At 45.5% G+C, this 25,398-nt stretch overlaps 3 protein-coding genes across 8 annotated transcripts in view; 1 reads left to right on the top strand and 2 right to left on the bottom strand.

The window, feature by feature from the left end:
- Positions 1–2,346, bottom strand: part of VMP1 (vacuole membrane protein 1) — a 62,140-nt gene extending 59,794 nt beyond the window's left edge. Inside the window, exon 1 of one of the 3 annotated variants that reach the window (XM_059866358.1) lies at positions 2,219–2,346. The gene's annotated coding sequence lies outside the window, so the exon portion shown is untranslated. The remainder of the gene's footprint in view (positions 1–2,218) is intronic. The other 2 variants (XM_059866359.1, XM_059866361.1) reach the window with 2 other exon arrangements.
- Positions 2,301–3,885, top strand: PTRH2 (peptidyl-tRNA hydrolase 2). Of its 4 annotated transcripts, none has more exons than XM_059866362.1 (3): positions 2,301–2,369; positions 2,601–2,691; positions 3,207–3,885. In XM_059866362.1, the coding sequence occupies exon 3, from the start codon at positions 3,228–3,230 to the stop codon at positions 3,747–3,749; it is 522 nt and encodes a 173-aa protein (XP_059722345.1). In that variant the 5' UTR covers positions 2,301–2,369; positions 2,601–2,691; positions 3,207–3,227; the 3' UTR covers positions 3,750–3,885. The 4 variants fall into 4 exon arrangements, with proteins under 4 accessions (XP_059722345.1, XP_059722346.1, XP_059722347.1 ...); XM_059866363.1 differs by having other exon boundaries at positions 2,601–2,695; XM_059866364.1 differs by having other exon boundaries at positions 2,601–2,717.
- A 1,260-nt stretch (positions 3,886–5,145) lies between these two features.
- The window catches only part of CLTC (clathrin heavy chain), a 30,104-nt gene continuing 9,851 nt past the window's right edge, over positions 5,146–25,398 (bottom strand). The window contains exons 3-32 of the mRNA XM_059866356.1: positions 25,122–25,390; positions 24,650–24,811; positions 23,771–23,884; positions 23,233–23,406; positions 22,446–22,643; positions 21,622–21,822; positions 20,912–21,064; positions 20,485–20,607; positions 20,170–20,307; positions 19,916–20,080; positions 19,646–19,826; positions 19,139–19,302; positions 17,347–17,472; positions 16,645–16,787; positions 16,060–16,294; positions 15,610–15,732; positions 15,370–15,515; positions 15,044–15,227; positions 14,469–14,661; positions 13,900–14,057; positions 13,555–13,719; positions 13,354–13,461; positions 13,077–13,244; positions 12,766–12,915; positions 12,539–12,670; positions 12,273–12,383; positions 11,524–11,694; positions 11,179–11,400; positions 7,168–7,243; positions 5,146–6,584 (exon numbers count right to left, since the gene is read on the bottom strand). Coding sequence (XP_059722339.1) covers positions 6,460–6,584; positions 7,168–7,243; positions 11,179–11,400; positions 11,524–11,694; positions 12,273–12,383; positions 12,539–12,670; positions 12,766–12,915; positions 13,077–13,244; positions 13,354–13,461; positions 13,555–13,719; positions 13,900–14,057; positions 14,469–14,661; positions 15,044–15,227; positions 15,370–15,515; positions 15,610–15,732; positions 16,060–16,294; positions 16,645–16,787; positions 17,347–17,472; positions 19,139–19,302; positions 19,646–19,826; positions 19,916–20,080; positions 20,170–20,307; positions 20,485–20,607; positions 20,912–21,064; positions 21,622–21,822; positions 22,446–22,643; positions 23,233–23,406; positions 23,771–23,884; positions 24,650–24,811; positions 25,122–25,390 — 4,778 coding nt within the window. The 3' untranslated portion in view covers positions 5,146–6,459. The remainder of the gene's footprint in view (positions 6,585–7,167; positions 7,244–11,178; positions 11,401–11,523; positions 11,695–12,272; positions 12,384–12,538; positions 12,671–12,765; positions 12,916–13,076; positions 13,245–13,353; positions 13,462–13,554; positions 13,720–13,899; positions 14,058–14,468; positions 14,662–15,043; positions 15,228–15,369; positions 15,516–15,609; positions 15,733–16,059; positions 16,295–16,644; positions 16,788–17,346; positions 17,473–19,138; positions 19,303–19,645; positions 19,827–19,915; positions 20,081–20,169; positions 20,308–20,484; positions 20,608–20,911; positions 21,065–21,621; positions 21,823–22,445; positions 22,644–23,232; positions 23,407–23,770; positions 23,885–24,649; positions 24,812–25,121; positions 25,391–25,398) is intronic.

Genomic DNA, 25,398 nt, shown 5'->3' with positions numbered 1-25,398 from the left:
TTTTTTGGTGTATTTTTTTCTGGTGAAACATGAATTTTAATTACATCCAGCAGTAGAATCAGGTGCTATAATAAAGCAGTAGAGATAAATAGATGAAAAGGTGAGACCCAGGATAAGAGGATATGCAGAGGAGGCACAGCACAGATGAAAAGGGATGAACAGAAGGACCTGACAAAGCCCAGAGTGGCTGAAAGCAGCTCCTGAGACAACAAACTCTGCTTTTCACAGGAACAGTCTCTAAGTGCAGCCAACTCAGATTTCACACTTGGCCATCCACTGGGGACACACTGCCCAGACAAGGCTCACAGAGGCCAATTCTGAGCCCTGGGAGAAAGAAAAATATTCTTTTAATCAGCTTGAAATGCCCTGAACAACTGCCTGCCTCACTAATAACATCTGGCTCCCTCTGGTCCAAGCAGCACCAAAACCAGCAAGGTTTAGTGGTTCTGGTGCTGTCCCATGATTGTGTTTGAAGCTGGTACAAAAAGCTCAGTGTTGCAACAGCTTCAAGGTTGTGCCCTTTGTCCTCAGGGAATAGCAAAGTCCACCCAGCTCAGATCTGTCCTCAAGGAAGAGAAGTTAAAGTTCCAACCTGCACATAACTCTGTCTCCCACCACAGCACATCAGGAATTACAGGTTGGGTGTTTTTTGGTTTGTTTTAAACACACAGGTTTTTAAGAAATAAGGAATCTCCAAGCATGCACTAATGGCACAGATCACCCTAAGGAGAGCTGCTCACGAGGTGCAGAGGCAGTTATGACATTCAGAAGGAATTCCAAGACAACAACTTAGAAAAAAAAAAGATTCAAGGCAGAAAGAGTGCAGTTCCAGCCTACTCACCTTCCCCATTGCTACCACCCACTTGAAAGCTACTGAGTCTCCTCCTACCCTTCCCCACAGCAATTACAAACACCAGTGACTTCAGCAGCTCAGCAGGACACGAAACAAAGCTCAGACTAATAAAGAGAGCTCACCTCCCACTGCACAGCTGGAAAGTGGCTTTTGGAACCCTCATCTGAGAGCAGGGGATGAAGCCATCGTTACAACTGTCACTTATCCCATAAGGAATAAAGGAAAGTCTATTCCATGCTGCAGAAATGATGGATTGGAAGAAGGAGGACTGACATAACAAAGATTGCTTCAATGGGAAAATCAATGTGTTAAGAAGAGCTGATGTATGTTATCATAAGGTGTTAGGAAGCATGAGAATCCCCCATCAAACTGAGGTGAAACTTTCTCTAAAAGAGCAGAATTCCTAACAGCAAAACAGCACCAAAATCCACTGCCCAAACACAACACACGTGGTCCAAGGCATGAAAGAATAACACCACACTTTCTCCACCTCGACCCACATTGTCACCATTAACTAAACCAGGATACCCACTTGTTGGTAAGCACAGAGCAGAGAAAACAAGGGCAGCAGAAAACCCTGAAGAAATGTCGTAGGCGCAGGTGGAAGGGGATAACCTGGATTCACAGCACTTTATAGATAAATAGCTGCTATCAAACATCACCCCTTCTCTCAGGTCACCTTCATGACCTGCCAGGCATCTGAGAGGCAAAACTGGAATAAAACGGGAATCTTGCTGCTTTATTATCTGCTGTAAACACCACATGATATTGGCTAGAGAAACAAAAACCAGACGAGGTTCTTAACCCCGGTCAGCAGAAATGTTCCCATGGATTTGGGCCTCACAGCCACGAGCCCCAGGCGGCCCACGGGGATGGCGGGAGCACCCAGCCGGGAAAGCACAACACACGTCCAGTGGAAAAGCAGACAAAGGCCATCGCTACCTGCCTCTCCGCAGGGAGCAGGACGGATTTCTCCCTGTGTCATCAGGCACCGTCCCTTGGGCCGGAGCAGAGCGAGTCTATCCCACCTTCCCGAGGCTTTGGAGGAGCAGAGCCGCTCTCCAGCGCGGTGAGGGGGCAGCGGCTCCTTTCTCGCCCTCAAGGCCGGCGAGCAGCAGCCTCCCCTCCCGCCCTGCTCCTCCACAGCATTCCCGGCTCCCACACGGCTCCCTCGGCTCGCACAGCACCGGGGCCGCCCGCCCCGGGGGTCCCCTCATGCCGCCATCGCCTCAGAGCCGGAGGGGCCGTGAGGGGAGCGGGGCGGCGCCGCAGGGGCGCGATGGGCAGCGCTGAGGGGTCCCACTGAGGGGCCGGTGAGGAGACCCCCGCCCGCCGGGAGAGCCCCGGGCCCGGCCCCGCACTCACCACGCTCCGGCGGCTCCGCTCGGCCCGGCACAACGCGGAACTGGGCCCGGCACAGCACGCCCCGTCCCGCCCCGGGCTCCGTCACTTCCCGAGCGCCGCGGCCCCGTCACCTCCGGGCGGGCGCGGCGGAGCGGCCAGGCGGGAGCGGCAGGTGAGCGCTGAGGGGATGCTCCTCCATGGCCCCCTCGTTTTCCCCCTGAGGGCCGCGGGGTCCTGCACAGTTCCGTCCCCGCTCGGTCTCTGCCCTCCGTGTCCGCTCGGGCCTGGCGAGGCTGAGGTGCCGCAGCCCGCGGTGGAGATGGAGGCGGCCCCGCTCCTCAGCTGAATTTGGAGTATTGATTTAAAACCTCTGGCATTTCACAGTTTCTCTCCCCGTTTTTAGGTGTAATTTTGACATGAGGAAAGGCTGAGAGAATTGGGAGTGTTCAGCCTGGAGAAGAGAAGCTCCGGGGTGACCTAATTGTGGCCTTGCAGTAGGTGAAGGGAACTTACAGGAGAAGTGGGGCAAGGCTAATTACAGAGAGAGGCCTGGGTGATAGGACAGGGGGGAATGGGTTCACATTGACAGACAGGAGGGTTGATTGGATATTAGGAAAACATTTTTCCCTGTGAGGGTGGTGAGACTGTGGCTGCTCCATCCCTGGCAGTGTCCAAGGCCAGGCTGGACAGAGCTTGGAGAAATCTGGGATAGTGTCCCAGGTGTCCCTGGCCACGGCAAAGGGTGGAACAGATGAACTTTAAGGCCCTTTCCAACACAAACCATTCTATGATTCTATGATAATTTGCTATTTTATCTTAGCTCTGGGTCAAAGCCCATCACCAGTGTGATGTTTGCAGTCAGAAAGCTGTGTCTGGGGAGCTGTTCCTTTGTGTTTCTAACAAATGTTCTTTGTCTTCAAGTAACCAAGTGAAAACCAGGTGAGAGCACACGAAATGCTCTCAGAAGCTGAGAAATCCTCAAGTAAATCCTGTTTTTCCCCCCTTCCAGAAGCAGTCTCCAAAATCCACCATGATTTCTCTCTTTGAGCCCGAGTTCCTGAAAGTCATCATCGGAGTCGCGTGCGGTGTGTGCCTGGGCTGGGGCATCCGGGGGAGGCTCCGCAGGAAGCCTGGAGCTGGAACAGTGCCAGAACCTTCCAGCAGCCTGGGGGACGAGGCCGACATCATGGGGGAGTCTGGGGAGCTCAAGCTGGTGCTGATAGTCCGCAACGACCTGAAGATGGGCAAGGGCAAAGTAGCAGCACAGTGCTCCCACGCTGCTGTCTCTGCCTACAAGCAGGTTCACAGAAGGAATCCCGAGCTCCTGAAGCAGTGGGAATATTGTGGACAACCCAAAGTGGTCCTCAAGGCTCCCGATGAAGAGACTCTGGTGCAGCTGCTGGCTGAGGCAAAGCGCCTAGGGCTGACTGTGAGCTTGATACAGGATGCTGGGCGTACTCAGATTGCTCCAGGCTCCAGGACAGTCCTTGGGATTGGACCAGGACCAGCTGATGTCATAGATAAAGTTTCTGGTCACCTTAAACTCTTCTAAACCGGTACCAAAAAAGACCTGGATGTGTTCATGTATGTCAGTACTGAAGGGATAAAAATCTAAGTTTGGGGTTTTTTGCCGTATCTTCCCTCAGTGTTAATAAAATAAGCAAGTTTTGTAAGATTTAATTTGTAAATCATGAGTTTCTCTAGCTTGTGTTCCAAAAACGGGAAAGAATATTCTAGGCTCAGGCCAGTTGAGGAAAGCAGAGCTGGCACAAGAAGGAACTCAGCAAATTTACAACGTGTGCAATTGTTTGAAGATTTTGCACATTGGTTGATGACTTTGAGTTTCCTCTTTCTGCCTGTTTTCTGTAGTGAATTCTTTAATTCAGAAAGGCTCAGCTGCTGAAGCAGTTAAGGACTGGAGCTGGGGGTGACTGTAGCCAACTTCCTGCCCAAACAACTGCTGCAACAACTTGTAACTGGTACCAGGCTGACCAGTTCAACTGGATTTGCAGCCCAGACCAGTAAACAGTTGTGGGGAGCAGCTGTAAGCTGAGCTTCCCTCTGGAGGGGTCCGTGTAGCTCCTGCATGTGCCAAAATGTGCAGTTAAGCCAAGGTGTGGGGAGTTACCCCTTCATATAAACAACTGGGCCCTCAGGGACAGGCTTAAATCCTGGTTTTCTTGGGATTAACAGGTACTCCTGGGTTTAAGGAAGCACCCTGTTACAGATATTAGTGCACAGTTCTGGGGGTTCCAGTAAATTCTACTTGTACAGTTTGTGAAAGTTCTGTTAAGCACCTTTGCCAACCTCTCAGCCATGTGCTCCAGCTGAGTGTTGTGAACCAGTTTGGAGGAGGGGGAACAGGATTTATCTCCATCTCCAGCCATCCACAGACCCAGAGGGAATGGCAGCGGGGCTGAAATGCCAATAAACAGAGGATGGAAATGTTTTTATACTGCACCTCTCACTTAGAGGCAGAATCCTTTTCAGAGACTCACTGCAGACTCTGCTCCACCCCTGCTGACCACGGAGAGTCTGGGGCAGGTGAACCCCTGCCAGCCCCATTCCATGGAAGTGCTGCAGTGCCCAGCCCCAGGATCACAGCACACAACCCTGGAGCTCACAGGAGGAACAGGGAGTTGGGATCTGGATCCTGATGCCCAGAGTGGCTCCTGGTTAAGGAAGAGGGAGTGGGATCTGGATCCTGATGCCCAGAGTGGCTCCTGGTTAAGGGAGTGGGATCTGGATCCTGATGCCCAGAGTGGCTCCTGGTTAAGGGAGTGGGATCTGGATCCTGATGCCCAGAGTGGCTCCTGGTTAAGGAAGAGGGATCTGGATCCTGATGCCCAGAGTGGCTCCTGCTTGAGAGACAGGAGCTTCTAGAGCTGTTGGAAATCTGGCCAGTGCTGTCAGACTCGTTACACTCAAATATGACAGTATTCATAAAGAAACATTTAAGTCAATTTTATTTGAAGCTAAATATGTTTAAGGCAATTTACATACCTAGAACATGATCTCAATTGAACTGGCACACCCTACTACAATCCTAATGTATCATCTGGTCGAATATGCTGGAGTTGACCACAGTGCAGCCAACTGGTGAAAAGTGCTATTTTCTTCTCTCTGGCATAATCTCTCTCTAGAAAAAGCATTACATATTTCCCTGTATTGCCCCCTCAGTGCAAGACCCCGCTACTGGTCCCCATTGCTGCTCTGCTGCTGGCCCCTCAGACCCCTGGCTGCACACACCTGCATTGCCCCCCACTACCAGCACTGGAATACTTGCTTTGAGTCCAAAGGTCCTTTTTTTGAAGACAGTAAAGTGAAGCTACCACTATGCAGCATGTCCACAGTCCAGTAATTTATTTTTAAATTGCGTAATTTCAAATTGCACAAACAAAACTGAACAGCAATATGCTTGAATTCTCTCTTCTGTACACTCAAAACAGTGATCTAAAACACCACAATATCCAACATACACAAACCTCAGGGCAGGGTTAGTAAATACACAGATTGGAATCATGGTGCTCTGTTCCTGAATGGAATGTCCCACAAAAGCACAGGATACAGCACAACATAAGGTCATCTGTTACATATGGAGTGAGCAAAAAGACACTAGCATTTTCTATATGCATAACTGGAAAAACCTGCATAGGTTAAGGGGGGAAAAAAAAAACCCAAAAAAACAAAACCCAAAACTTTTACTCATTTTAAGTCAGGCAAGGTTGTCTGTACGCATTTTAAATTGTTTTAGAGCTATGCAATCCCACCCAGGGAGGATATGCTGATTAGTGTTGTCTCTTGTCAGCAGTCTTGCAAGGTCAAATACAAGTATCTTGGCTTTAGCTTTCTCCAAATATACAGTGAGACTTAAATGCATTTAGAATAGACAGTACATACCGTAAGCTGCTCACATACAATGAACTTAAGATTCAATATTAGAGTGTAACACTATAGAGTGCAAATCAGAATCTTCACAATAGACTTAATGGTAATAAGCAGTCCTGCAAAAGCCCACTTGAACAAAGTCGTTTAAACTATTCCCCTTCTGAAAGTAAAAGTCTAAATGACATGGAATGTGAAAAAGATTTAACAGAAGTGATTCAAATCGTTCGCGCTAGAAAAAACAGTCCTTCATGAAATAAAGGTTACAAGAACACGAGGCAGAACTCTTTGCTTTTCCCTGTTATGAGTTAAAGCGGGGAGGGACGGTGGAGTTTCAGTAAGAAAAGTTGCTGCTCCAGGCTGGCTTGTGCTGCATCTCACATGCTGTAGCCGAAGCCGGGCTGCGGCTGCCCGTAGGGAGGGGCCGTGTAGCCGTAGCCGAAAGGTGCCTGCGGAGGAACTGCCACGCTGGGTCCTGCTGTCAGCATCAGCTGGGGCTGGCCTGCAACACACAACGGGGTCTTACTCCTCTTTCTCAACTGAGAAATCACTCTGCTAAATGCCTGAAAGTTTTCAGGAGGTGTTTTCTATGTTTCACCCTGCTGACCTGCACTGGGCTTCTTCAGGGCCACAACGGGTAAAAAGCTCAGGACACAACACACAGCTAAAACTACTATAGTGTAAAGAATATTAGGAAACTCTTACTAGAATAACCTGGACATAAAGAAAATACCCAATATAAAGTAAGTATAAATGTGCTTTAGATACAAAGCACATTGCACAAGATGCAAATAACCCCTTGCTGGAAGTCTGGAATAGCACGGCTCCTGTATACCTTTCCTTACGGAGCCAGGACAACCTTCAATCCTGCAGTCCACAGCCCACCTCAGCAGCCACAGCACTCATCTAGTATTTTGGAACACTTGGAATACTTATCTAGTATTTTGGAACACAGTCCTTAAGACTTGATTTCACATGGAGAATGTTCCCATTTCCCAGGACTTTCTCAGGAAAAAAACAAGATTAGGGAAGGCTTGTTTAAAAAGTGAAATATGTTATTGATAACACACAAACTAAAGCATTACCATAAACAATAGGTTGTGTTTCTGTAGCTTGCTCCTCTTCCTTTCTCAAAGACTCTGATGCATCCAGTTTATCCACCTGGAAATGAGACCAACAATTAAAGAAATCTCCTCTAAAACAGGTACTTATTCGTGGCAGAGAAGTGGAAAAGCCTTAGTGGTATGTCAACACCCATCAAGAAAAGGAGACCATTTACAAGTTAAGATCAATTCAAGTAGCAATGTTGGTACTGGTGCAGTCAAGATTGTCTGTTTCCTGAAAAAAAAATCCCTCACTGAGGGATTTTCAACTACTTTGAAAGCTCACTCCAGGCTGAAGCTTTGTACAAAAGGTTCTGGACTGGAGCTGGACAGTCTTTGGACTCAGACTCAGATTTGAGCTCAGTCTCAATTGGAGACCTCTGGCCTTGGAGCAATTGCCAAGATAATGCCCAGACCCGGAGAAGTTTCCCTGGAGGTGACATTGAGGCAAAGTAATCTGGTTTGTATTTGGATAGAGCAGACTGCAATAGCATCCGACATGTCACTTGAGCCTCAAGATTTCACTTTCCAAACCCATTCACTCATGCAATTTAAGTTCAAATGCAGAGAATGCATGTGTATAAGACTTGCTTTTTCCACTCCAGAACTGTGTGGCAGTCAGCCTAAACCCACAGATACTCCAATTCTTCCAGCTTTACACACAGTAACAGACAAGCCTGGCCAGCTTCGCTGCTGCACTGCAAGTGCAATGGTGCTGTTTGCCCACCCCTACAGAAAGGCAAGAGAAGGAACTTCTGTAGTGAATTATTGCTCATTTCTAGGACAGATCCAAGGGAACTCAGCATTTCTAAGGCAGGCCCTGAAACTAAAACCACAAAATGAGGTATTGGTATTTTACCTGGGAGACAAGATTTAGAACAAAGTCAGAGATAATCATGCCAATTACTTTGAAAGACAATAATACAACTCACAAGATTAACCTTTCATTTGTGTCCTTAATAAAGGAGTTGGGAGGTTTCCTGCACTTACATAGGGTCAGTGTTATTCATTCAACTACAACATTCACAAGTGAGTTCTGAGCTGAACTCTGCTACATGAGCAAATATCTGCTGGCAGCTCCTAGAGCTGTGAGCTCTCCTTTCAGCTGTGAGTTACAATGTGTGTTCTATAAACCTGTTCCTCTGTAACCTCAAGCTGAGGCACAACTCCAGGGAGTGGCAGAAGTCCTGAGCTGAGTTCCCTCAGTGACTGGGCTTCCATGGCCAGCCTGGTGGTTGCCTCCCACAGCATCTGGCTTGCTGCTGCCAAAGTGCACGGGATTGTATCCAATGCTCCAAGACTCATTTCCAGACACCGTGCTGGGAACTGCACTGTTTTTAACTCAAAACAGCAACACACTGAACACACAAGCACAAGTTTAGAGATGCAAATCCAAGGAGAATGTGCAGAGTTTGCTACTAAGCAGAGGCATTTGGCTTACTCACACTTGGAAAGCCTCCAGCCCAGGACATTCAATGCATTTTGGACCCAGTTTTGATGCCTCCCCTCAGAGCTGAACAAATACTGACAAGAACAAGCGCAAGTTTGAAACCAGCCCTCAGGATGGTTCTTACACCACTTGCTCGAGCATCACCAGCTTCAGGGCCCCTACACTTGGAGCAAGATTGACTGAAAGGCTTTTCCACAGGGACTGCAATAAGCTGCAGAGGAAAAGTAACATGCATTCAATGTTATCGTGTTATGTGTGCATGAAAAAGAGGCAAAAGTACTGAAGCACGAGTGAGGTCTGAAGATGACTGCCATACAGGCTCCCCCCAAAAAACCACACGCAGCCCACAGCAATGCCTTGGAGCTTCAGGAGTAGTGGGATGTAATTGCAATGACTGCTACACATGCGTAGTTTATGCAAACACTGCAGTTCAATTACCTTTTTTCACACACACGCTCTCCTACTTTCCTTACTAGCTGCTGAAGGACCTTACACTACGTGTCTTAGGTTAGCCTCGAGTTCCAGTGGTGTCTTTACAACCAGCAGTTTTTGCATTTAGTCCATCTTCAAGGCTGTCTGTAACTTTGGTTTGCCCTTTGCTGAACCACATTAATGGGAAACTCCTGCAAGGGCTGACCCCTGGGCTCAGGAGGATCACAGTGGCAGTTGTAGGGAAGCAGATGGACAGAAAACCTTGGATTGCCCTTCTGAAGGTCAAAGTTACGTAGCAAAAGGCAAGCCCTGGAGTAGCCTCAGAAGAGCAATAAGCATTACCATTTTTATTTATTTTTTTAATGAGGTAGCAAAAGAGGTTTAGTGAAGCTGAAGAGCTTGGAAGGCAGTCTTTTTTTGGACAACTACTAGAAATTTACTATAGGGAGGACAACCACAGACTTGTTGTAACAGCTGAAGTTTTAAGTTGCTACATGAACTAGAGCACTGTGTGGATTAGATCAGCACCATGAGAACTGACACCTGAGTGAGGAAGAGTCCCTCTGGAGCAGCCAGTATCTACTCTGCCTACGGTCAGCGCGCATTAGTCATGGTCCAGAGATCAGGAACTGGATCACAGCCCTTCAACTAGCAAATGCCAGACTGATTTAGGGATTCACAGACTTATTTCTTATTGTAGGAGGTTGTTCCAGTCAGATTGGCTGTCAAATAATAGCACTTGTGCAAGTATTTGTGTGTTGTTTCAATTGCAGGCTGACTGTGATCCAACTGATCACCTGTATGCCCTTCCTGAGGATCTATTAGCTTATTAGTAGCAAATGAAACTACTTTTCTCCTACAGCACTAGCTAGTGAGAGTTAAACAATTTGCAAATGCTTTAGTGATATTTTGTTTGGGGAAAAAGCAGTAGCAGCAGTGTAGTAAACATAGGAAAGAAAAAAACTCATGCAGAATCCTTAGACTTAGTCCTCCAGACTTAAAGATGGAAAACAAGAATCAACTTTCACCTTTTCCTTTATTGCATCAACCTGCAAAGGAATTCAGAAGGTGCAGCTTAGAAAAATCAAATTCCATATTTAGCATATAAAAAGGTAGAAACAAAAGCGTCAGGGAAGAAATAATTAAGGTACAGGCGAGTAAAAACAAAAGTACACCAGAAGTATCTGCTTTAGAAAGGCAGCTCTGCTTCTTGCTGGCTCTTACTTCATTAGCTACATCAAAGCTACATCCTAATCCTGTATCAGATCAGGAAATGTTTATCTTTAAGAATCTACTACTCCCACCAAAGGCATGGTGTTGCTTGGTGCAGGCATCTCTGACAAACAGTTGTATTGCTCAGCCCACCTCCCCCAAAACAGCATTTCAGGCTGGCTACAGAACTACAGGTAGTTCTGCCTTTGGAAGGAACAGCCAGGCAAATTTCTGGACAAACAGGCACCTTAGTCTTCACTGACTGCATGAAAGTAAAACCTAAACTCAAGCTTGGAAAGGTCTTAATCATTAAACAATTTACACCATTTCTCTGGAAGATACTCCAAAAGCTTCATCTAGGAAAATCTTGCTAGTGACACCTGGATTTAACTCAAGTCTGTTCAAGTCTGTCAGAGCATTACCAAGTAGTTTCCCCCCTCCTGAGTCACTTCAAATAAGAGTTGAGTCGTAATTAGTGCCATTAAGTGTCAGAGCCACATTTTAGAGTTAAATGCATAGCAGAGTAAGTTATCTCTAGGTCTAGCTATAAAGCTGTTTTAGTACACAGTCTAGAATGTAGTTAAAGCTTGATCCCAGCTGGGATTCCTGACTGACACAGCACAGGAAATGCCTGGAGCCTGGAACTACTTTAGACACTGCCCAGGGTCAGGCAAATACTACTGATGTAGGTTCTGTAATTGGTAGAGGGTGAAGCCTGCAAGTGTTTCAGCCTCTTAGAGGGCGAAGTCTCTCCCCAGATGGACTGAAAAGTAAGTGTGGACATGGACAGACAGACATTGGACAAAGCCCAAACCAATGTTAGTAGCAAGCAGACAGTCTCAAGGCATTCACCACAGTGACTAACAAGCTCTGGGTGTTGGAGAAGCACCTGCTCTTACCTTGGTCAAGTATTCCTTCATGACCTGGATAAAGTATGGCATGGCAAAGTCCATAATGTTGTGCCTCCACGCTGTTTCCAAGACAACATCCGGCCTTAGGAGATCATAGCAGGTGAAGAGACAAGCACCAAAGCATTCCCTCTTGTTCTCCTGCAAGAACCACTGCAGCAGCTCTTCTGCCAGCTCAGTATCTTTGGATTCGGAAGCGTACTGCATGGCATCCTGCAACGGGACAGAGCCTCAGCCTCGGGGGACACAACAATCCACAAGGTGCTGTTAACCAAGAGCCAACAAGCCAGAGCCAACAAGGCAGAGCTGCTAAAGCTGCCCTGGGTGCTGCCTCACCTTGTAGAGCCTGTCCTTCTTGCAGAGCTCCACGCTCTGTTTCCAGCGGTTGTTGCCTTTGAAGAGATAGGCAGCGATCCTCCGGAACTCTATTAGCTCGTGCTTCTCCAAACGTTGGGCAAGAGAAATGTTGTCAAAGTTGTCATAAGCATCTATAGAAGTCCTAAGAGCCTGAGTGAAGCAGAAAAAAAAAAAAAAAAGTCACACCTCAGATATACAACTGCACCCAAAAAATGCAAATATTTTCCAATGGTTCTGTATTCCTGCTTGTAGGAAGATAAAGTATTCCAGCCATTTTATTTGAGGAGCTGCTGTTTGACACACATGGAGTTTAGATGTTTCAGTCAGTATTTTTCAGTAGGTTAAGAGTCTCTGAACACCAGGCAGCTGTTCTCTGAAAACAGTTGAACAGCCAGACATGACAACTGTTCGCCTCTTCAGTGAGTCCTTTTGGTAGCACCCAGTGTTTGTTTGCCTTAAATAAAAGCTGTCACATTTATAATAAAGTAGCCACTCCATTCCCAATAGGAATGACACCAAATGCTCTCAGACAGCCACTAACACTTTTCCACTTAATCCTTGACTCCTCACCACTAATTCACTTTAAAGCTGGAGAACATACATTTAAGGAAGTAGGCAAGCAGGTAAAAACTACTGAAAATGAGAAGGAAAACTGTGTTTCTACACATTAAACAAAGGCTGAGACTATGAGGTAAATCCAGAATTAAGAGCTGCAAGACAAGACATACCTGGTAATCTTCTTCAATAATGAAGAGGTTGTTGAGGGACTCATTGACTGATTTGTTGTTGTGATTTTGAACAGAGCGCAGGTAAGGCTTAACCAGGGGCAGCTGTTTAACCTGCAAGGAATCAGAGAAATACATTTAAGTCAGTTTTTGTGGAAGTCTCTCAGCATCTTCCCTGGCAGGCAGGGGAGTAGCTAAGCATTTTTAAATGCTACTACAGCTCAATGCTTTCCCAGCTTTTTTTTTCATCTGGATAGCAGGAAAATTACCTTTGTGAAGAACGTGACAGCACGAGTGTGGTCAAGCCGAGGGGACAACACCATCAGCAGATCATTGAGCAGCAGAGGCTTAAATTCCAAATAGAATTGAACTGCCTTGTAGTACAGCTCCACATTGGCCACCTAGAGAGGAGCAAAGGTGCATGTTCAGAGCAGGAGTTTGATTGTGGGGAAATCCAAATGAAAAACAGACATAACTTTCACCAGGAGAGCAATACCTTAGTGATGATATCTTTGAACTGGCCTTCTTTCCAAGCATCTGTTGGGTGATTCATCATTGTGATTATGGCATTATCATATTCTTCATACTTATCATACAGGAACACCAGTTCAGCCCAGAGATGGGCTTGTTCTGCAGCTCTCAGAACCTAAGCAAAAGGCAGAATTAGCAATATTTGTTAACTGGAATTTCCATCAGTGCTCAGGTTTTAGTGCCATTAATAACCTCAGGAGCTGCTCATGCCAAAGCTGGGTACAGACAGCCCAAAAAGGTGTGTTTTCAGCTAAATTTAAAGCCTCAGACATTCACCTTGGGAATGTTGACTCTGGACCAGAACAGTTCCAAGTGCTCCCTCATCTTCTGAGGCTTGAATTTGGAGTAGAGAATTGCCAGCTCTGTGAACATCCCCATGTGTGCTCGCTCCAGCCCAAGTGCTGCTTCCAACATAGTGATCAGCTCTTCAAAGTACCCACGATCCTTAGAGACACAGACAGAGACATTTCGCATCAGAAACCATTCAGAATCCCAGATTTTGACAGGGTTGCCATGACAGAACTGACTGTGCAACAGGAGTCAGCTTAATTACCTGGTAATAGTTGATGAGCTCTTCCAGCTCATCTGCATGCACTACAATGTGGAGCCCACACAGCTGAGCCAGGCGGAATTCTTTTCCATCCACACAAGCAAAGCAGACCTGGAATTGAGAGTTGTGTTACTGCTCAGACCCAAGGCTTCTGAGCAGGCCCCAGCTTTGAGGGGTCCTTGAGCTCAGAGGCAGTAAATTCACCTCTTTCCACGTGCGAGTGCTGTTGGCTTTGCGAGCGCCATCCACGGCTGCCTGGTACTCGCCGAGGTGCACCAAGGTCGAGGCCAAGCGGCCGAAGTTGGACACGTTGTTGTACAAGAGCTTGGCTGCTTCATACATCTTCTCATCATAGCAGCGATCACCAACCTGGGGCAGAGCACAGCCAGGTTATTCCTGCACGTTTTCAGCCAGTGGTTTACATTAAATATGGGGCATTCAAGCCCTTGTCAAAATGTATTTAAAGGCCAAGATCTATGTGCATATCTAAAGAGACAGAATTCCCAACAACTCTCTGTGAGTCAGCAAAACAAAGTCAGTCCCTCTCACCTGCTGGATATGTGCATTGTTGGGGCCATTGATGAACTCCTCTAGCTCTGCCAGGCGGTTTGTTTTAGCAAGAGCAAAGATTAATTCTGTTTCCACATACGACTCCCGGGCCTTCTTGCGTGCCATCTGCAGATACTTCACCAGTTCTTCCCAGTTTCCTACAGAAAAGAGTTCAGAATGTTTATTTCCCACGACTGGGGACAATTGTGCTTAACTTAAAAAATTAGTTGAACCTAATTTTGACATATTTCTACCAACAATCAACAACCTTCACACTGCTCTTTATGCATTAATCAAATCTTAGAATGGGCCTAACTAAAATTTTATTTAACTTCATACAAAGACCCTGAAAGAAGTCTCCAGCTAGCAAAAGAAGGAAATTACAGGCCACTGATTATCTGCAGATGGAATACACTACCTTTTCCCATTCTTATTTAGGGCAATCCTTGAAGGGCCAGATTCCTCTCCTTGCATCAAGATACAGGTCTGGCAGAACTGCAGTTTGAGCAGACCGGGCAAAAAAGCTGAGCAACATCAACAGCCAAGATGTAAATAAAACTTAATCATACCACTGGCATTAGCAGCTTGAACAACTTCCATGTATGAGGAAGGATCATCTGCTTTAATGTAGGAGTCAATTGCTTCCTTCACCATCCCCTTCTGGAGCTGTGCTTTGGCCAGCTGGCTCCACACTGCAGGTTCATTGCAGCGCTCGGCGAACTCGTACGCACGGTCCAGGTTCCCAATGTGCTCTATCAACACCTGGGAAAAGGATTAACCATGATCAGCCACTCTCAGGAAGGTCACTTTTACAACACACTAAGCTGGGGGTTATCTAAGTTCCTCAATGGATCCACAGCTTTTAAAAAAGAGAGGCACTAACTCCATACAACCCACAGAGCGTGAGTGATTTTAGGCTTACTAAGTTTCAAAAAACAAATGTTGTTTAGGTTTGAGGACACTTGGATCCTTAAGTGCAAAGGTTAAAACTCATCTATTTTCACAGAAACATTGTCTGTTTTGTAAGACAAGACACTGAGCAGCTTTGAGCACTTTGCTAATTTCTCTAAAGCACTGAGGTCACCAGCAAAGTCCTTGCATGGGGATACAAAGGGAGTTTTTACAGTCTGAGAATTGAAGATACCTGCACAGCTGATGTGTTGACATCAAACTTCCTGAAGATAGCAAATGCCTCCTCAAAAAGCTCGTTGCTGATAGCAATATTGGCTATATCAGGGGCATCGTAGTTATCCAGGCGATTGATGTACTCCATGACACGGGTGCGGTCAGCCTTGATAGCTGTGAGGATGAGAAGGTTCTGCAGGTTCCTGAAGAGGGAAAGAAATAGTGCTTATCAAAAAATGATCAAGAAATTCACCCTCCCCTCTGGAGAAGGTATTAGTTAATTTGCTGTTTCACATTACAGCAGTAACTCCAAGTTTCCTGTGGCTTAGTTTTCATTTCACACACCTGTGCTCACTGAATACTGAATTATCCAGAACGATTTTCTCCAGCAGTTCAATGAGCTCATTGGGAAGATCTGCAGTCATGAAGGCCTTCACAGTGACAGAGACTTCCTCGGGGTCCTGGGTCTCCGACAGAGCAGTCTGAACAACCTGCAGGCAGAGCAAGGCATGGAGAAATGAGTGCTGTCAGGTTCTGCAAATCCAGTTAGGACAGGCAAGGCTGTGAATGTCCTGCCAGTTGTACCTGGTCAATCAGGGGTCTCCTGTAGGGGTTGCTTTCCAGCAGCACACTGGCCCAGAGCTCGGGGTCCTTACGACGAACTAAGTAGCGGGAGAGACTCTTGAAGAGGGAGTTCTCATTGCACACCTGGAGAAAGGCACAGCTTACTCAGAGGGAAGGCAAGGCTATGGACCTTACAGATAATTGTACTGCAACTCTGAACTGAGGGCAGACTAGAAATCTCAGCCTTGGACACTCCATTAACTTCCCATTTTAGGATGGGCAGGACAGTTTCTCATTTCTCATTAAGCTGCAGAGGGAGGTTAAACAGCCACCTCCTCTTCTGTGTTACAAACCTGAACTTCCCAGCTTAATACATTTTAAGAAATACACACTTTTGTCCTAAAGCTTTCTATGTAGCCCATGACACTGATGTCAGAAGTCAATCAGGAGGCAGCAGCCTGGCATACTTACATTAATCAGCTCCAGGTCGCACTGTCCACGCTCGTAAGCCACGCAGGCCAGGTGAGGGTCCCTCTTCTCACAGTACTTGCCAACAACACGACTGTCATAGTAGGGGTTCTCACGCAGGAATCTCTCTGGGTTGTTGTTGCTGTCAATGTATATCTTGGCCAGTGCATTGTGAGTGGCAGGCTCCTCACAGCCCTCGTGAATTCTTGCTTCCAGCCAGGGCAGAAGCAGCTTCAGCCTAGGAGGAGTTGATTTTCAAGTTAGAGGTTGAATAAGTAAATATCCAGTTGCATGATTTCTACACTCTGGAAGCCAGTCTTGGTGTGAGATAGTCAGGAACTAAACCAGAGCTACAGTGTTCTGTTTTAACCTACATTTTGATTTATCATTATAATGGTAACCTTCTGACACTATGAAGAAAACACACCAAAGTTATCTGGAGAGATCCCCACATCAGCCTAGAATTAGAGCTGGTTCTCACCCAGTGGCAGCTTCTGCTCGTGTCAGTACCAGCTTTATCTGGGTGACATGCACTGAGGGATGAGCAGCAGACTAGGAATTGCTAAGAGACTTGTACAAGTTTAATACCTGTTTCTTTTCTCAACCTCTGCAACAAGTTCATCAGTTGAAAATTGACCTCTCACTACAAGGATGAGGTTCTTGATCACATCTTCAGAGCAATCCACATCAAGCAGTCCCCCAATAACAACTGGCAGACGGCTGGGATTCACCTACACAGGAGCATTTAGAGAGGTCAGGATTCTGTCAGGGAGCAAGGGCAGGCAATACCTATCCCCAGAACTCCACTTGTTAAGACTGACCCCATCTTCCCACCTTCACTCCCAGCCTCCTGAGACTCTGAACAAGCTTAAAAGTCAATTCTTCAGTCAAGAGGTGTTCCCATCCCAGCCCAGTGGCTCACTTAGCTCCCACAGGAAGAGCTCCTGAGCAATCCACTTTGTCCCTGCAGGAAGTTAAAAGGAAAACTTCCCCTCTCCCCCCTCCAAAACATTGAGACTTAAGATCACCCCAACAACTCCAAAGTTATTCTACCAAGTCTTCCTCCTTCAAGTGGCACATGAGTGGGAGTTACTGCTTAACCTGACTGAAGAAGGAGATCTAACTCACATCAGGGCTAATTTACTGGAGGCCACTAATAATCGCTTAAATGTTAGTCTCACGTACAGATCTGTTTGCAGAATACTTAAACACGATGCCTGTAGTTGTATATGATACTGTAAAAACTGATCAATTTGACTCACTGAAGCCAAGGGACAAGTTGTCACCTACCTTCTGTACATAAATCTCAATATATTTTTGGAGATTATTTCTATACAAATACAGCACCAAGTCGTGGACAAAGTCAAAGCGGTCGCACACAATGATGAGAGGCAGCTGGTCAGTGAGTTTAGCTTCCTAGAAAGAGAAGAGCTTTAGTAATTTGGTTTTGCTCTTGGACTTAAGCAGACAAATAATACAGTCACTTAAACTGTCAAAGCAGCTGAATTTGGAAAGCCAATCTCAACAGTCAACCAAATAATGACAGCTTGTTGTTCAGCTAATTGTTTGCAATATGTAAAGTGGGAGCACTCACACCCACTGCAGGGCGTGAGGAGCAAGAAGCTTTTTGGAGTTTAACCCTGCTCCTCTGCATGGCAGACTCTACAGAGTTTTACAACACAATACAACTATTACAAGCCTAGGCTATAGAGAATATTTTTAGTTGCCACTGGTGTTTGGTGTGCAGGATTAGCACTCTGGGATTTCAAAAGAAATTTAACCAAGACTAGATTGAGTTATGGTTCATAATGTAAAACTTACACAGAATTAACTTGGAGTGCCATGTGTCATGTGATACCTCCTAACTATGGATTTAGAGAACAGTAAGAATTAAGCTCTATAGCAGTACTACTTAAACTGCTTACCAGATTAATTATCTAAAAGCATTCCAACTTTCAGCATAAGGTTACAATGGTTACAGTACAGAAGCTTAGTCTATGTGGCAGACAGTATTCCGGATGCATATTCCAGATCACTTATTCCAACATGCACATCCCAGAATATAATCCTACATATAAATTACACTTAAGGACTTTACACAGGGAGGCCTGTACTGGGAGATTTACCTGGTACATGTCCTGCACATTCCAGACATGGAACAGCACAAAAAACAATAACTTTCATCAGGAATTTGACAGCTTGATAACATATCTTAGGTGGCTTGATCAAATTACATACCTTACACCTCGGTGACACCAGGTTAGTTTTAGAGAATTCTCTTGGGAAGAGTTTTGCCATCTTCAGATATGATCAGCAAAATCTAAGACTATGCTATGTAACCAACAAACATGAAGGCAGGAAATGTTCCCAGATAAAGGTTTCCCCTCCCACATGGTTCCTCAGGTTCTCAGAGTGTTGTGTTTGTCAATAAGCTCAGTACTAAGACTACAGAAGCTGAACCAAATTTGAGCACACCATCTTTCCCTACTCTCCAGCAATGCTCTGGATCAGTCAGGATATATTCCCACTGACTGGCATCTCCCAGCAGAGCTACACCACGGCTCACCTGGCTGAAATTTCAGTGTGTAGGAGTAAAACAGATCAGCCCTGAACCTGAAAGCATTTATGGAATTAACTGACTCTTTTAATCTGTTGTTTCTGTAGTTGCTCAGTTGGAGTTGATTACACTATAAATAAGCATTAAGTTATCAACTCATTTGGCACTAAGGGTGTTTCTCAAGTTAAGCAAACTGTTTCCTATTTTATGGCAGACATTCTTAACAAGTTCTTGGTAAGCTGGTACATTTACTACAGGTTAAGAGTTCAAGCCAGATTAACCTTAGCAAGAACAGTGAGGAACTGACCTGACATTCTTATTTTTTAGATAATATTCCAGGCTCAGACTTCATTAGGAGGTACTGTCAACATGGCAGATACCTCTGGTTTGAGGACACTTGGATCCTTAAGTGCAAAGGTTAAAACTCATCTATTTTCACAGAGCTGCCTCATTTCACTAGTAACACACCATGTTTTATCAGAACCCCCAACAGCCCCAGACAGTCCAGTGTTACCCAAACATTACCTTGAGGAAGTTTTTAACACGTTCTGGATCATAGCAGTTACTTTCCCTGCAGATTCTTTCCACTTCTTTAATTTGTCCTGTCTTGCATGCAGCTTGAATGTACTTGAAGTGCACATCTGGATCCTGGCTGAAGTTTACAATGGAGCCCAGGAAATAAAACAAACCTGGAGAGAAACAATCAACACAATATTTGCTGGTCTCATTTAAAAGTACAAATCCCAAAGGCTACAGAAATTTAAGGCACCCATTTTGGACAAAGGCAAGAGGCCAGCATTCTAGGTGGCCATTTTCTACAGCTCCAAACATTTTCCAGGATTTCAGAAAAACCAATTATGCAACTGAATAGTGGTACCCACCCTAAACAGGGAAACCTGAAGGTTTGGATCTGTTTCAACACAGTTTGAGATCTAACTACTTAAGCTCATTATGGCTTTCTAGATTTCAGCAGACAGACACACACCTGTAACGAGGTGAGCACCAGCTCCGCTTGCAGAAGCACAGACTTACCTTCAAAGCTCTTGAAGGACTCAAAGAGCTCAATGAGTGACTGTGTTGACAGCTGTTCATGGTATTTGGAAGCCACCTGGACACAGATCTGCAGGTTCTGACGGATGTTAGCGGACAGCATCGCACGCAGACACTCCAGAGAATCTTCTACTGATAAGGACCCAAAATAATTCACTAACCACTGCAAAGACACACAAGGCATTTTAGACCTGAGCAGAAGAGCAGTTATTAAAGGCTGGATGTGTAGGTGCAGGGTGTTTGATGCCTTACCTCAGGGTTGAGGAGGTGAGTGTGAACCACTGCACGCTTGATGTCGTAGAGGTCTGTGAAGTGCTCGAGTGCTCTCTGCAGCAAACCAGCCTTCTCACACAGCTGAGCTATGTGAGCCCGGTCATAGTGAGTAAACATTTGGTTTCCCAGGATGGCATCTGCAACCTAGAAGGAACAGGGAACATTTTCACTCAGTTCCTGAGCACTCCCAGCAGCGTTTGCCACGTCCAGCTCCAGAAAGTCTGAGCAGGTACCTGAGGAGCATGCATGAGGTTCATCTCAAGTAAACGTGTCTGCAGGGGACCTTCTGAGGGACGATTATTCTTCAGTGCATCCAGCAGAAAGGCTGTACATTGCTGGATTAAATTATATTCCATAAAGACATCCACAATCTGCAAAAAGAAAAAGGAAAGAAATTTAGGTTTTTGATTAGGAACTGGAAGTATATTTAAGCATCAATGCAGCTTTTAAAGCTAAATCCAAACTCATTGCTCTGATGGTTTGAGCAGAGCTCCTCTTCTAAATTTAATGCTTTGAAGTCAACCTTTCACAGCAGTAAAGTTATTTACCTGTGTTATATCTGCAAGAGGCTCTTCATCTTGAACAAGCATTTGTGCAAATTGCTGTCCTTGATCGGGGCTGATTCTCATTACATTCCTCAGCAAAAAAATCCAGTCTGGAGTATATCCAACCTGAGAAGATGATGAAAAGTGAGAACTCAGCAAGAGCACACACCTTGTTAAATACAGAGCTCAGTCAAAGCTACTGTCAGGAGATAACACAACCCAGCCAGGATTTCCTCTTTTGGAAAAGGCTACATGGGGAAGTAGGGAAAGACCCATGTATGAAGTCTAACAGTAACTATTCATAAAAAATTTGAGGCAAAAATAAATACTATACAGGCTCTCAGATACCCCCATGGTTAATTCTAGCTACTTCGGAACATGCACTAATTATTAAATACAGGATAGATACAGCAATTAAATTTTCTCTCACCTTCTTAGCATATAAAACAATCTTTTGGACTTGTCCTGTTTCAGCAAAACATTGGATGACCTTGTTTGGAACGTTGGCTCTCAGATAGACACTAAGTGCTAGCGTGGGATCCACAGATTTCACAAGGTCTCCCAGCTCCTCCGAGCACTCCAGCTGCTCAGAAACAGAAATGCAGTCAGCCCACCCTGACAGTGCCATGCTGAGATGCACCACCACCCTCTTCCTCATCTCCCTTCCTTTTGGACTTCAAAAAAATTAGGGCCCAGCTTGACAGCCTGAGCTGACTCTCCCAGCAGGGGTCCAGTGGGCTCAGCTCCTCATGCTCTACAGCAATCAAAGGAATTTTCAGAGCCAGAACAGGGTGACACATTGTATCAGCATGTTTCTCCAATTAATTACACAGCTGCAACCACCGCTCACAGCACTTACAGTCAGCATCCAAAGGACTGCTTGGCAAAGCCCAGCAGCATCTCAGAGCTTCCCATGCTCTCTGCACATCCTGCTGTGACTTTAAATGCAGAATGAGTGAGAATTTGATCAATTCTCTTGCAGTAGTTTGAGTCATAGTGACAGGTAGAGCGAGCACCTATTGCTCAGCTATTTGCTGTCACTGCTGAGCTCCCAGCTGAATTTTCTTGGGAAGGGGGGAGGTTGTCAGGCAGTGCTGTTCCTTCCCCCCACAGCTCTGAAAGTACCAACCCCAATCTTACCTTATCTTCTTTTAACCATTTTTCCAAGAGCTGCTTGCGGCCCTGCTGGAGCACTGGTCTGCAGAGCTCCAGTGACTCATACTTGTTCAGCTGCCCTTGGTCCAGCAGAATGCCAAAATACTGCAGGAGAGGGGAAGTCTGCCCTGGCTGAGCTGGAACACTCTGGAACCGGCGTATGGTGTCTGGAGTACGCAGGATTCCCTGCCAGAGAGAGAGAGAGATCCACTTCAATTTTCTTTTCTGCTGTTGTGGCTTGGCAAGAGTTTTTCTCCAGGAAGCTGGAGGTAATGTCACTGTAGCTGTCACAAGCACTTCTGTGTTTTGTGAGCCCAGAATGTCAGGAGCAATATGGCTGAACTGAGATGCTTTGACAGAAAATGTGCTACAATAACCCACTAAATTTATTTCAGTAGCAATGCAGATTCAAGTTCAGAATTAGGACACACTTGGCCTTGCAAGCAAGTTCCTCTCATCTGAATTTAGTCTTAGCCTGGGTTTTTTATCCTGTTTCCAGGTGCAGCCTCAGCTAGAGGTTGTCTTTTCACAGACACTTTTTTGCATCTTTGGAGAAGTAAAGGCGAGTACCAGAAACATTATGAATCACAGCCATTACTTCATCATTTACTCCTCCCCTCCTCTGTGGGCTGTACAAACCCTAAGATCATCCATCTTGCAGTCAGCACCCAAGGTACCTGGCACCAAAGTTCTACCTTGGGACAAGAGCAGTAACAAGATTGTGTCCTTGCCACTAGAAAAATTCACTGAGCTTTACTGAAGCAAGAAGCTGAAGCCAGTAGAGTTCAATGCTGTTCTGAACACTTTACCTTTGGGGCATTAGCTGCCACTTTTGCTGCCTCTGAATAGTTCCCTTGTGCAAAGAGTGCATTGAATTTCCTGGCAAAGAGCTCCTCAGCCCCCGCCAGGTTGTTGCGGACAGCCATCCGTAAAGCCAGGTCAGGATTCTGCAGCACGTTTGTGATGTAGGGAATGATGTTCTCCTCTTCCACACACACTGAGAGCACCTGGAAAAACCACCAGGGGAAACCTCCAGTTAGGCCAAGTATCAAAAGTGAGCCAAAGGCTAAGTTACCTTCTGAAAGTTAGGGTGTTCATGGAAAGTTTTTCACCCCTTGATAACTCCTCCTTGTCATTTTATTAAAGAGACCTCTGGTCAGAAAGAACCAAAGCAGACAATTAACAGTTTAACTGAGGTATCTGCAGAGGTAGAAACACAGGAGTACAATGGATCTTTCAGGGACACGGGGATCTTTCTAAAACTCAAAGTCTTAAGTAATCAATCCTAGAGGATACCAGGAACAAGTCTGCTTTATGTTCCCCATGCTCAACAAGCAACACCACCCAAAATCAATGTGGGCTAAAGGCATGGCTGTACAATGTTTGTAACTTGTTCATAAAGTAGTTAAGTATGGAGATAGAACAGCAAATTTATTTTGGGGCTCAGAACACTGTCAGATCTCACGTGCTCTGAGCAGAGTTCAAAGTTAACATTTCTGGAAACTAAATTTTAGACACAGACATGAACTCTGCAGTGCATCATGAAGAGCCAGTGGGATCAGCTAAAGAAGTGGCTTCCAGGCCAAGCTTCCTTACCTGTCCCTTTCTGTTGACTCCAATAATTCCAGCTGTTGCTTCATGCTGGGCAGTAACAAAAATGGTCTCTCCACTGATCCTGTTCATGTAGATACAGGTGCCAGTTTCCAGGTCATACAAGTGGATGTAGCCATACTTTGTTATGAGGAACACCACATCATGCTTGTCACTGATCTGCAAAACAGAAATAGATTACTCAAATCTGGCACTGGATAAATGAGTTGGTGCTTTTGAAACAGCTGGGCCATTTCAGGACAGCCAGAAGTGCTGTTTTATTTTTACTTGAGTACTATCACAGCAGAATGACATTTGAAGAGCTTGAAAAGCAGTTAAAACATGGATATTTCTTCTATAAATAAGAACAGGCTGCTTGTCTCCACCATTACTTTAGCACTACTGAAGCAGGAGCAGCAGTCACACCAGTCACACCAGTTTAGGGCCAACCCTCAGGTTCACATCAAGCAGCTGGCTCCCAGTGCCCTCCCTGCTCCTGTCACATCCACCAAGGGAGGCTGCAGACCTTTTGCAGCTGTCATACCTGCATAGCAACAGGAAAGTCACTTTGTGCTTCAGGAGGAAAGAAGACATCCACAGCTTTCTTTGGAAAGGGCTGATTCCCAGTGGGTGGTGTGCCAACCTCAATGATATGCAGCTGTGCAAGAGATAAGATTAATTCTTGCATCTGATTTCTTTAACAATAGATTCAACAATGAAATTACAGCAGTTCTCTTGCTGCTCAGCCTTAATCCCAAGTTTATGCAAAGACAAACTAAATTAATCTTCCAAAATATTTTCACAACTAAAGGTGTGGCACCTGGTGTTCATGTACCAGGGATGAGGGAAACAGTTAAATATAATCTTTAGTTGCCCCTAATTACTTGGAAGTTTCAGGATTCAGTTAGGTTACTTTAGTTGCACTCTTTCAATTTGGTTCACATTGAGAGACAGTTCTGAAGATATTTCTCTGAATCTAGCTCTGGTTTTACTCTAACTCACATAATTCAAACATTCACATGGGATCACTATTTAGCCTCGCAACACTATTGCTTCACTTTTTTTTTTTCTTTTTAATTTTCATCCAGTAATTTGGAAATTAGTTGAGTCTGATACCAGGGATCAGCATCAAAGAAAGATTACCACAGCTTTTCCCTCAAGCTTAGCCTGTGAAGCTGAGAGTCACATGTTTCAAGCAGCTAATTGGGCTGGTCATGACATGCCACTTAACTTCTCCACTCACAGATTCTTGCTACACCAGGTAGTCCAAGCTCTGCATGCACCACATGTCATATCCAGACTGACACAGTCCTTCACTTTCTTCCTTAAATGCAACTTTTTGCATTAAACCACTTGTTCTCCTGGAAGCAGAGAACCAGGGTGAGTCACTAAAGATGACAGTATATTTAGAACCAAGCCTTACCTTACCCCCAGCTTGCCCTCTTACTGCAAAACAGAAGAGAGTGGATTCTTCAGCATTCCCTTCCATCTTGAACTGTGCAAAGCTGGCTGCATGTCCCTCGATGGGCTGGGACACTTTTCTGTCCACAGAGTACAGCTGCATTGCCCCCACCACACGGTTTTGCTACACAAAAAAGAACAAGTGTCAGGACAAACAAGCACTGTGACAGTAATTTCATTTAATATTGGTCAATATGCTGCCATTTAAAGCTTCCTCTTAAAACAGCATCACTTCAGACTTGACCTTGCACTAGTGATTATATCATTACAAATCCAATTATAGCAATATGAGATTTTCAGTTACACTTAAGTTTGTTATTTGACGACTGAGACAAGCATTTACATTTAATAAAACAAACAGATCAGTCTTGCTCCTGTAGAAGGAGACAAGAAGACAAGCTCTAGGGTTCCACACCTTCCTGGAGGTAAAGTACCTGTGCAGATATTCCAGTCAGCAAGAGCCATTTCTGCTTGGCATCAGTTCTGTAGTTGATGATCTGGCAGCCAGCAAGGCTGGAGTGGCGATCAAACATCTTCACGGGCTGGGACTCGCCCTCCATGCTCCAGTGGTAAACTGCATTATCCGTCACGAGGGCAACAGTGTTCAGAGAGATCCACTTCCAGAAGGTGACATCATCTGTCATGGTGTGAGCCTTCATCTTGCTCTTCATCTCAATGTTAAAGATTTGCAGCGTTTTCCCAGCTAGAAGA

Source organism: Haemorhous mexicanus, chromosome 22 (assembly GCF_027477595.1).
Source record: "Haemorhous mexicanus isolate bHaeMex1 chromosome 22, bHaeMex1.pri, whole genome shotgun sequence".
Classification (NCBI taxonomy): domain Eukaryota; kingdom Metazoa; phylum Chordata; class Aves; order Passeriformes; family Fringillidae; genus Haemorhous; species Haemorhous mexicanus.
Note: the sequence above shows the minus strand (reverse complement) of the source record. Positions and strands in the feature narration are given on the sequence as shown.

What these genes read in the sequence shown, in the direction of transcription:
- PTRH2 (XM_059866362.1), top strand. Translation starts at nt 3,228, where the DNA reads ATGATTTCTCTCTTTGAGCCCGAGTTCCTGAAAGTCATCATCGGAGTC.